The sequence below is a fragment of the Hyaena hyaena genome, unplaced genomic scaffold (genome assembly GCF_003009895.1).
Source record: "Hyaena hyaena isolate Hyena2069 unplaced genomic scaffold, ASM300989v1 scaffold_284, whole genome shotgun sequence".
Classification (NCBI taxonomy): Eukaryota; Metazoa; Chordata; class Mammalia; order Carnivora; family Hyaenidae; genus Hyaena; species Hyaena hyaena.
In genome coordinates, this window is record NW_024080913.1 from 1,324,577 (window position 1) to 1,339,407 (window position 14,831).

The 14,831-nt window shown below is 45.6% G+C and overlaps 1 protein-coding gene across 2 annotated transcripts in view; it reads left to right on the plus strand.

The window, feature by feature from the left end:
- PIP5K1A (phosphatidylinositol-4-phosphate 5-kinase type 1 alpha) overlaps nt 1-10,403 on the plus strand; it is a 40,463-nt gene extending 30,060 nt beyond the window's left edge. The window contains exons 8-15 of one of the 2 annotated variants that reach the window (XM_039246366.1): nt 1,550-1,755; nt 2,541-2,624; nt 3,442-3,490; nt 3,688-3,772; nt 4,824-4,970; nt 5,163-5,292; nt 8,439-8,487; nt 8,765-10,403. In XM_039246366.1, the coding sequence (XP_039102297.1) occupies nt 1,550-1,755; nt 2,541-2,624; nt 3,442-3,490; nt 3,688-3,772; nt 4,824-4,970; nt 5,163-5,292; nt 8,439-8,487; nt 8,765-8,767 (753 nt within the window). In that variant the 3' untranslated portion in view covers nt 8,768-10,403. Of the gene's footprint in view, nt 1-1,549; nt 1,756-2,540; nt 2,625-3,441; nt 3,491-3,687; nt 3,773-4,315; nt 4,592-4,823; nt 4,971-5,162; nt 5,293-8,438; nt 8,488-8,764 lie in introns of those variants that run through there. The other variant, XR_005530862.1, reaches the window with a different exon arrangement.
- Nucleotides 10,404-14,831: the final 4,428 nt, after the last annotated feature.

Consider the following 14,831-nt stretch of genomic DNA (forward strand, 5'->3'; position numbering starts at 1 on the left):
AGCACAGAGCCTGACATGGGGCCTGAACCCACAAACTATGAGATCATGACCTGAGCCAAAGTTGGACACTTAACCAACTGAGCCACCCAGGCGCCGCATAATCGAGGCTCCTTAATATGGCACTTCAGGCCTGTTACTGTTCTTCCCCTGTCAACCTCTGTAATCTGCCACACCAGTTTTTTGCATTTTCTGTTTTAACAGTACCAAATTACATCTCCCAGGATGTAACATGCTGTTCGTTTCATATCTCCGGGCCTTGGAATATTCTTTATTTATTAGGACTTATTTTCTCATTTATTCTTCATAAACTTATGTATCACTTCCTGATTTCTACACTGTTTAGTCATGTAAGCACTTTCATTGTTGCACATACTAGACTGTATTACGTTTATTTTTGCAGTGTTTCCTTTCCTAAATTATAATATCCTTGAGGACAGAAACTCTCTTAAGTATCTTTGTATCCCCATAAGCAGACACAGTGCCTACAGATGGTAGGGCTTTGCTGAATACTGAACTGAATTGAAACTGGGCATATAAAGTCCTGCAACAGATCTGCTCCATCACGAAGTGTACTTTCACCAGACCTTCCTTGTGGATTCTTTACAGCACAAATATGTATTCCCTGTTCCCTTGAGAAAATGATGCTTTTTTCACAAAGAGATACAAGGAAAGAACAAACAAAGAGGGTTTTGTGGGCCAGGCAGTGGCCTAATACATATTTAGTAAAATAGAAGAAAGCTGAGGGGATATAAATGGTGACCAGAGGAGGTTAGTATGCTCTTCTTCAGGGACTAGGAGGAGCAAGGGATAAGCCTAAAGTTAACCCTGGAGGTTTTATTGTCAAGGGATACCTGGGGGGCTTAGTCAGTTGAGCATCTGACTCTTGGTTTCGGCTCAGGTCCTTATCCCACGGTTTGTGAGTTCGAGCTTTGTGAGTCAGCACAGAGCCTGCCTGAGATTCTCTTTCTCCCCCTCTCTTTGCCACTCCCCTCTCCGTAAATAAACATTAAACAAACAAAAAAAAAAAGATAATTGAAGGTCACCTGGGTCACTCAGTCTGTTGAGAGTCCAACTCTTGATTTTGGCTCAGGTCATGATTTCGTGGTTAATGGGATCAAGCCCCAGGTCAGGTTCCATGCTGATGATGTGGAGCCTGCCTGGATTCTCTCACTTCTCTCTCCCCTCCACCTCTCCCTCTCTCTTTCTTAAATAAATAAACATTTAAAAATATATCTTTAGGGGCGCCTGAGTGGCTTGGTCAGTTGGGCGTCTGAATTCAGCTCAGGTCATGGTCTCACAGTCCGTGGGTTTGAGCCCCGAATAGGGCTCTGCACCGACAGCTCAGAGCCTGGAGCCTCCTTTGGATTCTGTGTCTCATCTCTCTGCCCCTCCCACATTCTGTCTCTCTCTGGAAAATAAAATAACATTAAAAAAATTTTTTTTAGGATCTTAAAAAAAAAAAGAATCATGAAAGCAGTGAGAGCCTGAAAAGAAATTCTTCTCTCCCGGCTCAGATCATGATTTTGGTTTTTGTTTTCCTTCCACTTAGGTGCTACAGAGCTTCAAGATAATGGACTATAGCCTCTTGATGTCAATCCATAACATAGATCATGCACAACGAGAGCCCTTAGCCAATGAAGCCCAGTACTCGGTTGACACTCGCAGACCAGCCCCCCAGAAGGCTCTCTATTCCACAGCTATGGAGTCTATCCAGGGCGAGGCTCGGCGCGGTGGCACCATGGAGACCGACGACCAGTGAGTGGGCCCAGGGCACTGGGGCAGAGAGCGTAGACTCGTTTCAGGCTTTTCTTGAGGAAGGGACCCAGCTTCTGGGCTAAGAGTAGCCCTGTTTCAGGAGTTAAGTTGACCATATTAATGTTTATAAAACTATAGGATGAACTTTCTTAAGAATGTAAAAAGAAAGGGAGAGGTCTTAAATTGGGGATTTGTAGTACATCTTAAAAAGAGACCTATTCAAAATCAAAAGACTTTTCAAAAAGAATATACTCAGAGTCTTAGACATGGCTGCTTATTCTATTACAACTTCACGAGAAGTAATTTGTTACAGCAGTTTTACGGAAGGTGTCCTTCTTACCACATTGGGTCTATCAAGGAAGTGTATTTAACAAAGTACCATAAATGCCTTGTAGGTAGTTTCATTTTTAAGGTATCCTTTACTGTGACTCTCAAGAGTTGCGTCCTAGTGGGTGTGAATTAAAATACGAAAGTGCTGAGGAAGTTCAGAGTTACCAGAACGTTTTCAGCATTGCTGTGTAGGGGTGATTTTAGATTCTCTTTGGTGGAATTGGGGTTGGAGGGGCAGGCGAGTGAGACTTGGAGGCAGAGAGGTTAGAATACATACTTCAGAGTGGTTCTTGGGGTTGGAGGAATGCTCTCACTCCTCCCCAGCTTATGGAGGATGGGACAGTTATGTTCAGGTCTCAGTTCCCCGTCCTGATCTGACTGGAGGGCGAGAGAAGCCCCTTTGTGCAAGGTCAAAGCTTTTCTTAAAACTCTTTTCTTCTTGTCTTCCCGAACAGTATGGGTGGCATCCCTGCCCGCAATAGTAAAGGGGAAAGGCTGCTGCTTTATATTGGGATCATTGACATTCTACAGTCTTACAGGTGAGGAGCACATGGATCCCAAATTCGGGGGCAGAAAGCTTGCAGGTAACCCCTCACGTTTCTCCTTCACGTGGGTTTGTCCCTGAGTTCTTTCTGGAACGAGAACAGTCAGTTGCAGTCTAGCTGCTTACCTCATTAGGTTTTAAATGGTGGGTTATTTCCTTGATTTCGCCTGTCTCCCTGGCTTCATTACCCTGCCCCTTTCCCAGACCTAACACACACCTGTGTGGAGAGCTGAGTCAGTCCTCAGAAGTGCCAGGGTAGAGTACACTATCTGGCTCTTCGTGAAAACCCTGTGCGATGAGTCACATTCCACATTGGGGCATAGCTGGAAACATGTTCCCCTTTCCTCGGAGGAGAAACAGGAGGGTCACTGTGTTCTGTGCAGGGGCTTAGCCTGTGGGACCGAGGTAGTGAAGTGGTGGTGAGGGGGGAGCTGGAAATGCTGGACCCCAGGTTTCCCCCGTAAGGTTTCAGTTGCTGCTGAAGGTTTACCGTTTCGGGGTGTTATCATCCAGATATAACTCCTCTCTTCCATCTGGTAGCATGCCCATCTGTTCCCTCAGTTCTCCTTTTATAAGACATGCACTTGTCCCTGACTTGCCAGGGACACGTTAACTACCCTCTTTCTATGGGGAGGTAATAAGTGACTTCCCTGGAAACGGCTTTGATCTCCGTGTTGAACAAGCACAACCCTGTCTGTTCTTTGGAAAGCCAGTTTTACCGAGGGAGTGCTTTCCCAGCTTCTTCAGCTTTATCAAAGAGAAAAGTACATTTAAAAACTGTGTGACTTTGTGATACACGTTCTTCCTGGCAGGTTTGTTAAGAAGTTGGAGCACTCTTGGAAGGCTCTGGTACATGATGGGGTGAGTAGCAGTTTGCTAAAGGCTTTCCTGCCTCCTTCAGTTCTGATTTGCCCCCTCAGTTTCTTCTTTCTTATTTTGTGGGTTCTACCCTTCTGCTTGGGTCTCAGCCTAAGGGAAAACAGCCCCAGGACTGCATAGCGGTCCTCCTGCTGGGCCTCCCTGCCTCTAACCCCGCAGCCATCTCTTCTGCTCTGCAGGACACCGTGTCGGTACACCGGCCAGGCTTCTATGCAGAACGGTTCCAGCGCTTTATGTGCAACACCGTGTTCAAGAAGATTCCCTGTAAGTGGCCTCTACCAGATGACCCCCCAGTGGCTCCCTTACTCCAGGAGATGGGGGGGCAAGACACCTCTGTCAGGGAACTGCCAAAGCCTCTTCTGCTCTACCCACCTCCCGTGAGAACCGCTGCCCGTCTGTATGTCAGTCACCCTGTCTGTCCCCATGGTTTCCAAGTCGCTGCTTTCCCCCTGGCTCTCCCTTCGTGTGTCATTGAGGTGAGGGGCATTTCTGGGAAGTGGGATTGGTGGGGAAAAGGTGTCATTGTGGGAGTAGGGTCCACGCCACAGGCTGAGACAGAGCCAGACTTACAGAGCTAGACAAGGATTATCACAAGTGTTCTGTTTTCTGTTCGTATCCCCAGCGCCGAGGAATTCTCAGACTAGGATCAAAGGGTTGGAGAAGCCATTTACTGATTTCTGCTTAGCAGTTGTTCTTACTCACTTCCCTCAACTTTTATGATTGGGAAGTGCCAGTATTCTTCCCAAACCTTCCATGCCACTGCCCCTGGCAGATTTCCAACTCCTCCTTCCCGTCTCCTCATCGTAGGCCTCAGTCGTCCCTCAGTGCGGCAGAGAGGACTTAGGCATGCCAGACAGTCTTAAGAAACATGGAAAAATCTTTTCAAAGTCTTTTCAAAGTGATCTATAAATTACGTATCACGGTGCTGTGTGCGTAAGTGCTCCAAGGATGCAGAGTGAAAGGGCCATCTTCGTCAGCTTGAGCTGGAGGACACTATTAAAGAACAAGGGAGTGACGGAGTGGAGGACGTCTCATCAGGTGGAAGCAAAGCCGTCAAGGTTGCGTGTAGCGGGGGAAAGATGTGTACGTGTCCCCTTTTTTCTAGGTTCTCTGCTTTCCAAGCGCAGTGAACTGAGATGCACACCCTCTCCTCTGAAGAGTAGTTCATAGAGCTTGTCTTTGTTGACCTTAGTCCTTCTTCCCGCTTTGCAGAGCACCTTTGGGTCTGTGTTGGGGATGCTGGCGATTTGTATCTGTGTCTTGGTGATGGTTTCTTAGGTGGGTGCTAAGTAGGCTCTCTCTTTCCCTTTTGAAGTGAAGCCCTCTCCTTCCAAAAAGTTTCGGTCTGGCTCATCTTTCTCACGGCGAGCAGGCCCCAGCGGCAACTCCTGCATTACTTACCAGGCATCGGTCTCTGGGGAGCACAAGGCACAAGTGACAACAAAGGCGGAAGTGGAGCCAGGTCAGCGCCAGGGCTGGGGTTCCCATGTGATTGGGCATGCCCTCCCCCCCTTCCGAGCCCTCTCTTATCTGCCTAGGACCTCTACTCCCCCTTCCTGTCCAGGAAAAGCCAAGTTGCTGCCTTTTTTCCCCTGTACTTCCCCCACCCCATTTTGTCTTTTTTATTGATTTTCTTCCCTTTTCTTTTTTCCAGGCGTCCACTTCGGTCGTCCTGATGTTTTACCTCAGACTCCACCTTTGGAGAAAATCAGTGAGGTCACGACTATTCCTGACCCCTATTTCTCACCTGTAGTTGAAGAAACTTTACAAATGCAAACTACAAGGTTGGTTCTTTGGCCCCTTTCTACATATAATCTTTTCATCTCTCTCTTCAGGTCCTTAGCAACCTCCATAATTTTGTTTTTTAAAGAGATCAGTGTTTGTCATTTGCTCTTCACTAGATTTTTGCAGGTTTACTTTCCTTTGGCTCATCTTTAGTGATTTGGAAAAGTGTGTCAGTATCTCTCCATCTTTAGGGGTTGTGCAAGACTTTTCTGATATTCAGTCAAAATACTCCCCAACTAACCCTTTATCTCCTGCTGAGCTAGATGAGAATTCTCTACTTATTTTGTAAGTCTTGGGAAGATTCCTGGGCAGTAAAGAAAATGAATACTCAATCTTGCAAAAGAATCCAGTATGAAGATTGTGGTTTAATTTTGTTACATGGTGTGTTAATTATCTATTCCATTATAATAAATCAAACTAAATTAAACCTAAAAACTTAGTGGCTTAAAATAACAAGCATGTATTATAGTTTCTGTGGGTCAGAAATCTGGTACAGCTTTGCTGGGTCCTCTGGCTCAAGGTCTTTCATGAGGTATTAGCCAGGTTTACTGTCTCGTCTGAAGGTTCAACTGAGAGACTTCACGTCTAAGTTCACTTATATGCTTATTGGCAGGATTCAGTTCCTTGTGGGTTACTGAACAGAGGGCATTAGTTCCTCACGGACTGTTGACTGAGGACCTCCCTTGGTTCTTTGCCACGTGAGCCTCTCCATTAGGACAGCTCAGAACATAGCAGCTGGCTTTCCTCAAGAGCGAGCAAATGAGAGTGCATGCCCTTTTGCAGAAGCCATAATCTTTTTGTAACCTAATGTCACAACTGACATCCTATCACCTGTACTGCATTCTAGTCACTAAATCTGGCCCACCCTCACAAGGAGAAGGGATTACACAGAGGTGTGAATACTCGGGAAGCAGAGACCATTGGGAGCCACCTAAAAAGCCCACCCATCACAGTCCATCTTCTGGCCCCCAATAATTCACTTTCCTCCATGTGCAAGATGCATTCATTGGCTCCCACGGTCTCTAAAAGTCTCATCCCATTACAGCAGCGACTCAAATTCCAGAATTTTGTCCTCTGAATTAGGTCTTGGTTTGGACAAACTACCCAGGTATTGTTCCTCGAGTATAGTTCCTCTCAGTCTTTGGACCTGTGACAACAAAGAGACAGGTTTTCTCTCTACGTACCCAGTAGACGGTGGTGAGGCAGTGAGGGGGCAACCACTGTACACTTTCCTGTGTGAAAAGAGGAGCAAAGGAGGCACAGAGGAGTCACTGGTGAGTAGCTAGTCCCAAATCCAGCGGCTGCAGGGGTTTCTTTTCTCAGGTCTGAAAGCATGGGAGTAATTCTCCATGGCTCTTGGCTCTACCCTTTGGAGTCTTGTCTGGATCTTCCCTTCACAAAAACTAGAATGTGTTTGCAGCTGAGTAGTTTTCTCAGCCTGCTCTCTTGCCAGTACAATTTTAGGGTCCAGTGGTCTCTCCATTTTGCACTGTTTCTGTCCCTTTCAGTCCAAGCTGGTACTGTTTTCTGTTATAATGCCCTCCGGAGGTTTTGTGGGCCTCCTATGAATCTCATTGGGATTCAGTCCTTCAGACAAAAGCCACACCTACAGGTGCCATTTTGATGAGCCCTTGCTTCTTAGAGACCCTGTTGTTGAGAGGATCTACAAGACATTTTGGATGGCCTCTTGATGATTGACTAGTACTCTAACCAACAAACTTTGATTTTTCTGAGGTCTCAATAGGATGTTTTACAGTCATACCCTTGGCTTTGTCCTTAGGCCACGTGTTCCCAGGAGTGCTCAGGTTACAAAACTTGCTTGTTCACAAGCCCTTCTTAATTGTAGGCTGCTTTGCTATTGGAGGGGCTCAGAATTTTCAAAACCATTAAGTCCTGGCAAGTCCTCCTTTTATTTAATAGTCCTTCCCTTAGTCTTTTTTTCTCTTTAAGTTTTACTTTAAGCATTATTAAGAAGGAACTGCATTCCCTCCCTCATGCTGTGTGTCTTTGTCTTAAAAATGAATAACATTTATTTTTAAATAACATTTAAAATTTCTTTTTTTAAAAAAAAAGGAACTGCATGGCACCTACTTTGCTTAGAATTCTTTGCCAGATCACCCAATTCATTAGGTACATATTCTACTTTTCACATAACTGTATATTATTGTTAAACTTTGTTCCACTAAATTCCTTCACTTTCCAATAAGATCTTTCTCACCCTCCTTTCAGCCCACACTGGCAACTCACCCATTCAGGTCTAAGATTCTGCAGTATATTCATGGCACTTTTAAACTTTCACTAAAACTCTCCTTAAAGCCCAACTTCCCTCTTCCAAAGCCGTTTCCACTTTTTGGATTTTTAGTTTGGCAGCACTTCACTTCCAGGTACAAAACTGTATTATCGTTGTGTAATAAATTACCTCCAATTCAGCAGCTGGAAACACCGACATTTATTATCTCAGATTTTCGTGGCTTAACTACTTCAGTGTGACTTAGATGGTGCCTTTGGCTCAAGATCTCAGGAGGTCACATTGAAGCTGTTTGTAAGGGAAGTAGCCTCATCTGGAGGCTCGCCTGAGGGAGGATCAAATTGCAAGCTCACTTACGTGGTGGTTGGTAAGGTTCAGTTCCTTGCAGGCTGTTAGCCAGTGGTACTCCCTTAGTTCCTTGTCACATCCTTCTCTCCATGTGACAGCCAGCTTCTCTCAGAGCAAACAGAGAGCACAGGTGGAAGAGGAAGCTAGGTAGGGTATTTGTAGGGTATTTGGTAACCTGATCTCAGAATTGATGTTCCATCATTCTGTCCACTAGACGAGAAGCACTAAATCCAGCCTGCACTCAGAAGAGAATTGCACAACGGCATGAGTATCAGGCAGCAGCAATCACTGAGTGACCGCCACACCTGGGGATTGAGGACGGAGGGGAGGGTATTAGGAAATATTTTGTAGTACTCAAGAAGATAGTTAATTAAAACAGCATGCTTCTAAATCTGGTAGTTTCTTGGTCTTTTCTTTCCAAATTCTGAATTGATCCTGAATTGAAATACAGAGAAGCAGTATAAGATCTGACTTGAGAGGAGGGTCCTTTTTTTTTTTTTTTGTATCTTCTAATACTTCTCTCTGCCTACATTTTTTTCCCCTTGTTAGTTCAACCCTCTTGGAAGAGCCTGAAGTTGCAGAGTCAGAGCTCGCCCACGTGAGTGTCTGGGATGTGGGGGAGGTGAATGCTTTGAAGGGTATAAAGATGGTCACTGATGGAGTGAACAAGGAGTTGATTGGCAAGGTTACAGGGACTGGGTGCCCCCTAAATCTTGCCTTTTTAAATGCTGTGGTTTGGCAACCTTATGCTTGCAAGCCAAGACTGATAATAGAAGACTTAACTCTTTCAGTCAGGTTGAGATTAACTTGAATTCCATTCCTGCCTCCTCATCTCATACTCCACAGCCTTAATTTTATACCCTTTCCCTTTCCAGTGAGCAAAAGGCCTCAGAAGACCTAGAACAAGATTCTGCCAACTTGGTGATCCCAAGACGCCAGCCCTTGCCCCAGCAGTGCTGAGTGTAACTTCCTCATGGTCGTCACAGAAGGAGCGTACTGGAGGCTGGGGGCCTCTGTCTTTTTCCCGAAGAAGATCCTCTTCTCCCTCCCCTTCCATATGAATGGGCGTTAGTGCCTCACACGGTTGAGGACAGCAGCATCCTCCCCACTTCCGAGTTGAGTGGCACGAGTTTTCAACTGGCCGACCTTGGCTTCCACAATTGAATTGTTTTCAAGCCCCCAATTCTTCCTTCTGGAAGCGGGGTTGCTGTACTTGATGGTTTTCTTCCTCTTCATCTACCCTTCACCAGGAGCTGGACTCTTAATTTCCTCAGGACAGACTGGCTGGCACATTGTCTCCACCTTAGCTCTTCCTCTGGAAGAAGACCCTTGTAATCTTTGTAAAGGTTTTGGGGGCGTGATGGTGTTAAATCAACCCCTACTTTCTTCTTCTTCTTTTTTTTTATTCCTTAAAAAAGGAAAGGAAAACTAGCACACAGCACACAATTTCAAGCCAGTTCAGATCAGAACTCCAGAAGCATTGGAGAGATGCCTATTCATGGGGTTCCCTCAGAAGAGCCCCCTGGTGTCTGAGAAATGGAAGTGTGGCACTGCTTTGCCAAGAGCAGCTCCTCTTTAGCTCCTCCTCTCTTGATGAATTTCTTAAGACTGAAGGAATGGAGAGAGTGGGACGTGGGGTAATCTTTATCCCTTTTGTTGAAACAGGACAGTCACAGGGCTAGAAGATCAGAGCCCTTCCTAGGTGGAACCCTACTCACTGCCGGGCCATCACAATTATTATGGTTTGGCAGTTTGAAATGTATTCTGCTTGTTTTCCTAAATATGAAGACTTAAACAAATTTGGATCCTTCTCGAAAGGAGGTTTCTTCCTTGCCCTTCCCACCTTTTCCAACAGAGTTCTGCTATTCATGCAGTTGAAGTGGAAAGGGGATCTGTGTCCATTTAACAGGCAGTCTATCTCTGAGGCTAGAGAATATTCTCTTAGGCTCACGGGGGAGCCAGCAGATTCTGGCCTAGGTGAGGTCATTGTGCCACGTGCCCTGCCCCTTCTCATACAGAGAACACGGAAGTGGGGGCCACGTAATCCCTCTGTTCCGTCTCCGAGAGTTGTGGTTCCCCATCCAGTCCTCCTGCTCCTGCCAGGGGAAGAGGGGGCCTGGCACCTCAGGCGGATTGTGGAGCGCTCTCCCCCGTCTCCGTCCTGCCCGTCCCCCAAGTAACTGTCTATATTAGACACCCCCAGCCAGCTTCTGGCTGCCTGTCTTTGCTGCCATGTTCTTTTTTACAAGAAGGAAAGAAACAATTCTTGCTATTTTTTTTTCATAATTTACTATTTATGATGTATTTAAGTGTTTTATTCAGGACAGAGTTCTGTAGGGGGTGGGAGGGAATATTTGAGGGAGGCTGGGTCTTAGGGAAGGGAGTTCTGGGGAATCAACATTTTTATGAAGTGTCATTATTTGCCTCTACTTTGTATTGTTCGGAAATGGCAAATGCAATATAAAAGTGATAAATATCTGTTTTAATGTATTAAACTTTCATCAGTTATTTAGACCTCTTGTTTCTCCCTGATTCTTTGTCATACACCATACAGTCCACCCTCCTGCTCAGCCTCCACGTTTGCACTTCTTTGAGCAAATACTGTGTCTTCCCCAGTTTCCTGGAGGCTGGTGCAGGCTGGTGCTGGCTCCATTCCTTACCTTCCAGCCACCCCTCCACCGTAACAACTTCAATTTGACAGGGAAAAGCTGTGAATGAATACGAAGGGAGTTCCTGGAGGTCTGTTGCCTTCCAGGCTCCTAGGCTACCCGTTTTAACTGACGGGTTTAACTCGAGTTTAGGAGGAAAGGAAAGGGACAAAGCAAGCTTGAGATAAGTTGGTCTTGAGATTCCCTCTCTTTCCTTCCCCCAGCCTGGCCCTAAGGTGTTACTTGGAAGAACAAAGAGAAAGCTTCCCTCAGTTCTGATTTCTTCTTCTATGAGGTTGAGCTCAGGCTTTTTTACTGTGATGGAGAACTAGACCAGAAAGGGGGTGCTCGTTCTAAGGCTTGTACGTGGGGGGCTTTGGAGAGAAGCAAGTTAATACTGTTCTTTCCACAGCACTGTTCCTTATCTTGTTAAGATCATTCTACAAATATTTAAGCAGCAGGTAACGAGCAATGCATTGGGCAGTTGGAGGTCCAAAGAAGTAATTGACCTTCAAGAGTTTATGGTGTTCAGGAGGGGTGCAAATACATACGTGTGTGTACACAGAAGCAGCATGTTAGATGGGATTGCAGTTAAGGATTTCTGTTGTCTGGAGAATGGTATGGAATAGATAAGAAAACTAGAGGTCACTGTGGACTAGAAGTATTGGAAAAAGTTGTACTTGAGCTCCCGAACCTAGTGGTATCTCGCCAAAACTGAGAACAAGAGCCCGCAGTGGAAGCAATGGTGGAGGAGACTTGAGTGGGAATCTTGGAGTAGGTGTAAGTGGAGGCTGCACAGGAAACCCTGACTGCTAGACTGAGGAATTTCTTTATTTTTCTTTTGCTTTTCATTTTTTAGTGTTTATTTTTGAGAGAGAGCGAATGTAATCGGGGGGTGTGGGGGGAAGGGGCAGAGAGAGAGGGAGACACAAGAGTCCAAAGCAGGCTCCAGGCTGAGCTGTCAACAGAGCCCAATGCGGGGCTCGAACTCACCGCAAGATCATGACCTGAGCCAAAGTCAAATGGTTAACCGACTGAGCCACCCAGGTGCCCTGGAATTCTTTATTTTATTTATTTTTTCAATTTTTTCAAATGTTTTTAAAAATTTATTTCTGAGAGAGAGTGAACAGAGGAGGGTCAGAGAGAGAGGGAGACACAGAAGCTGAAGCCAGCTCCAGGCTCTGAGCTAGCTGTCAGCACAGAGCCCATCGTAGGGCTCGAACCCACGAACCGTGAGATCATGACCTGAGCCAAAGTCGGACGCTTAACTGACTGAGCCACCCAGGTGCTCCCAGAATTCTTTATTTTAAATTACTGTAGGCAGTGAGGAACTGTAGGGTTTTTTGCCTCTAAGTAGAACATGATCAAAATAATTCCAAGACTAATCTGTTGACAAAGTTCTGTCCAAGTGGGTAGGAGAAGCAGACTGATTAGACTGCTTCTAATTATAATTTTGGGGTGAGGTGGTGATAAAAACGAAAACAATGATCGAACAAGTAATTGGGAGTAAAGGAACTTGAGATGCTCAAAGTTTTGAATTTAAGCCATAGGCTCAGCCTTCCTTTAGATTGGATAAGGAGAAACTTCTTCCCCAATAGGAGCAGAATCTGAACATGTTTCAGGGATAAGTGGTCTGTCTGCCGCCCGTAACCTGTTCACTTCAATTATTCGTGCTGAGTGTAGACACCCTTTTATGGTCAGAGGGCCCCTCTAGTGGTGAGCAGCAGCTGCTACTTCTGCATAAAACTGTACCTAAAAGTTCAGGAAACCAAATGAGACCATAAGGTACTAACGCTGGAAAGCCTAGTTTAACGTTTTTCTTTTAAGCATGTCAGTCTCAGCTATTCTGAAAGTCATTCACCAGAGTGGGGGTCTCATCCCTTCTTGCCATAGATTCCAGATTAAACTGTGTACTCTTTAGTTTTTCTTTCTCTTTTCTTTTTTTTTTTTTTATTTATTTCTAGGAGAGAGAGAGAGACAGCGTGAACAGGGGAGGGTCAGAGAGAGAGGGAGACACAGACTCGGAAACAGGCTCCAGGCTCTGAGCTGGCAGTCAGCACAGAGCCCGACGCGGGGCTCGAGCCCACGAACCGCGAGATCATGACCTAAGAGAAAGTCGGACACTTAACCGACTAAGCCACCCAGGCGCCCCATTTTCTTTCTCTTTTCTTAAACATTTTATTTTGAAGTAATCTACACCTAACGTGGAGCTTGAACTTAAAACCCTGAGATCAAGAGTAGAGTCGCAAGCTAACTGAGCTAGGCAGGTGCTCCTCTTTAGTTTTTAGACACAAAAAGGTCAATATCATTTGAAAAACTACTTTTTATTCTTTTTTTAATGTTTTATTTATTTATTTCTGAGAGAGGGAGTCACAGACTCTGAAACAGGCTCCAGGCTCTGAGCTGGCAGTCAGCACAGAGCCCGACGCGGGGCTCGAACCCACAAACCGTGAGATCATGACCTGAGCCGAAGTTGGACGCTTAACCGACTAAGCCACGCAGGCTTCGGATTCTGTGACTCCCTCTCTCTCTGACCCTCCCCTGCTCACGCTGTCTCACTCTCTCAAAAAAAAAAATAAAACATTAAAAAAATAAAAATAAAAAAAGTATTTTTTAGAAGTCCATCATACAGCATCAGTTTCCAGTTAACTCACTTAAGGAAATATCCAACCCAAAGTAGAGTAGCAAACCACCACGTATGCATGGTCCAGCTTTCAATAATTATCAACAGAAATAAGGCCAATCTATTACTATCATCATCTATTACATTCATCACCACCTTCTTCACCTCCAAAGGATTAGGTTAAAATAAATCCCAGACATCATATCTTTTCATCCATAAATACTCTTTTTTTTTTTTAAATGTTTTATTTCTAGGAGAGAGAGAGAGAGACAGCATGAGCAGGGGAGGGTCAGAGAGAGAGGGAGTCACAGACTGAAACAGGCTCCAGGCTCTGAGCTGGCAGTCAGCACAGAGCCCGACGCGGGGCTCGAACCCAAGAACCGCGAGATCATGACCTAAGCGAAAGTCGGACGCTTAACCGACTAAGCCACCCAGGCACCCCTCATCCATAAATACTCAAGAGATATGGACTCTTTTAAAACTATATATATATGGAGAGAGAGACAGTGAGAGAGAGAGGCACTGGGAGGCTCAGTCGGTTGACCAAGTCTGACACTGGGTCTCAGCTCAGTTCATGGTCTTGCAGTTCAAGAGTTAGAGCCCCACATCGGGCTCTGTGCCATCAGCGCAGATTGGGATTCTGTCTCTCCTCTCTGTCCCTCCCCGCTTGTGCTTGCTCTCTCTCTCTCTCAAAATAAATAAACTTTAAAAAAAAACTTGAATATGTATAACTATAACTATACTATCATGCCTTAAAATTTTCTTAACAAATCTCCAGTCAGTGGCCAGGGTTAGCTAAGTGTCTTACAAATGAATTTTTCTTAATAGTTTTTTTGACCCGAATCTCTCTTGAACTCCCTCTATGTTTTTGCCCCCACCAGCCAACCCAAACTTCTCTTAGGGTCACTGGTGAATCAAGTCAATCTTATAGCACCTATTTTTCACTCTCTTTTTTTTTTAAGTTTATTCATTTACTTAGAGAGCGAGAGAGAACAAGAGGGAGAGTGGAGGGGGCCAGAGGGAGAGGGAGTGAGAGAGAGAATCCCAAGCAGACTCTGAGCTGTCAGAGTGAGGCCTAACTTGGGGCTCATCTCACCAACCATGAGATCATGACCTGATCCAAAATCAAGAGTCATACATAAAACCAACTGAGCCACCCAGGTGCCCCTCACTGTCTCAGTTTTTGATGGTCATTATATTTTGCATTTTTTGCAATATCTCCATAAACTTTTAAAAGTGTAGGAACTAGGGGCGCCTGAGTGGCTTAGTCGGTTAAGCGTCCGACTTTCGCTTAGGTCATGATCTCGCGGTTCGTGGGTTCGGGCCCCGCGTCGGGCTCTGTGCTGACTGCCAGCTCAGAGCCTGGAGCCTGTTTCAGTCTGTGACTCCCTCTCTCTCTGACCCTCCCCTGCTCACGCTGTCTCTCTCTCTCTCCTAGAAATAAAAAAAAAAAAAAAAAGTGTAGGAACTAGGGGCACCTGGGTGGCCCAGTTGGTTGGGCATCCGACTTTGGCTCAGGTCATGGTCTCACAACTCGTGAGTTGGAGCCCCGCATTGGGCTCTGTGCTGACAGCTCAAAGCCTGGAGCCTGCTTCAGATTCAGTGTCTCCCTCTGTCTCTGCCCCTCCCCTGCTTGTACTCTGTCTCTTTCTGAAAAATAAATAAACATTA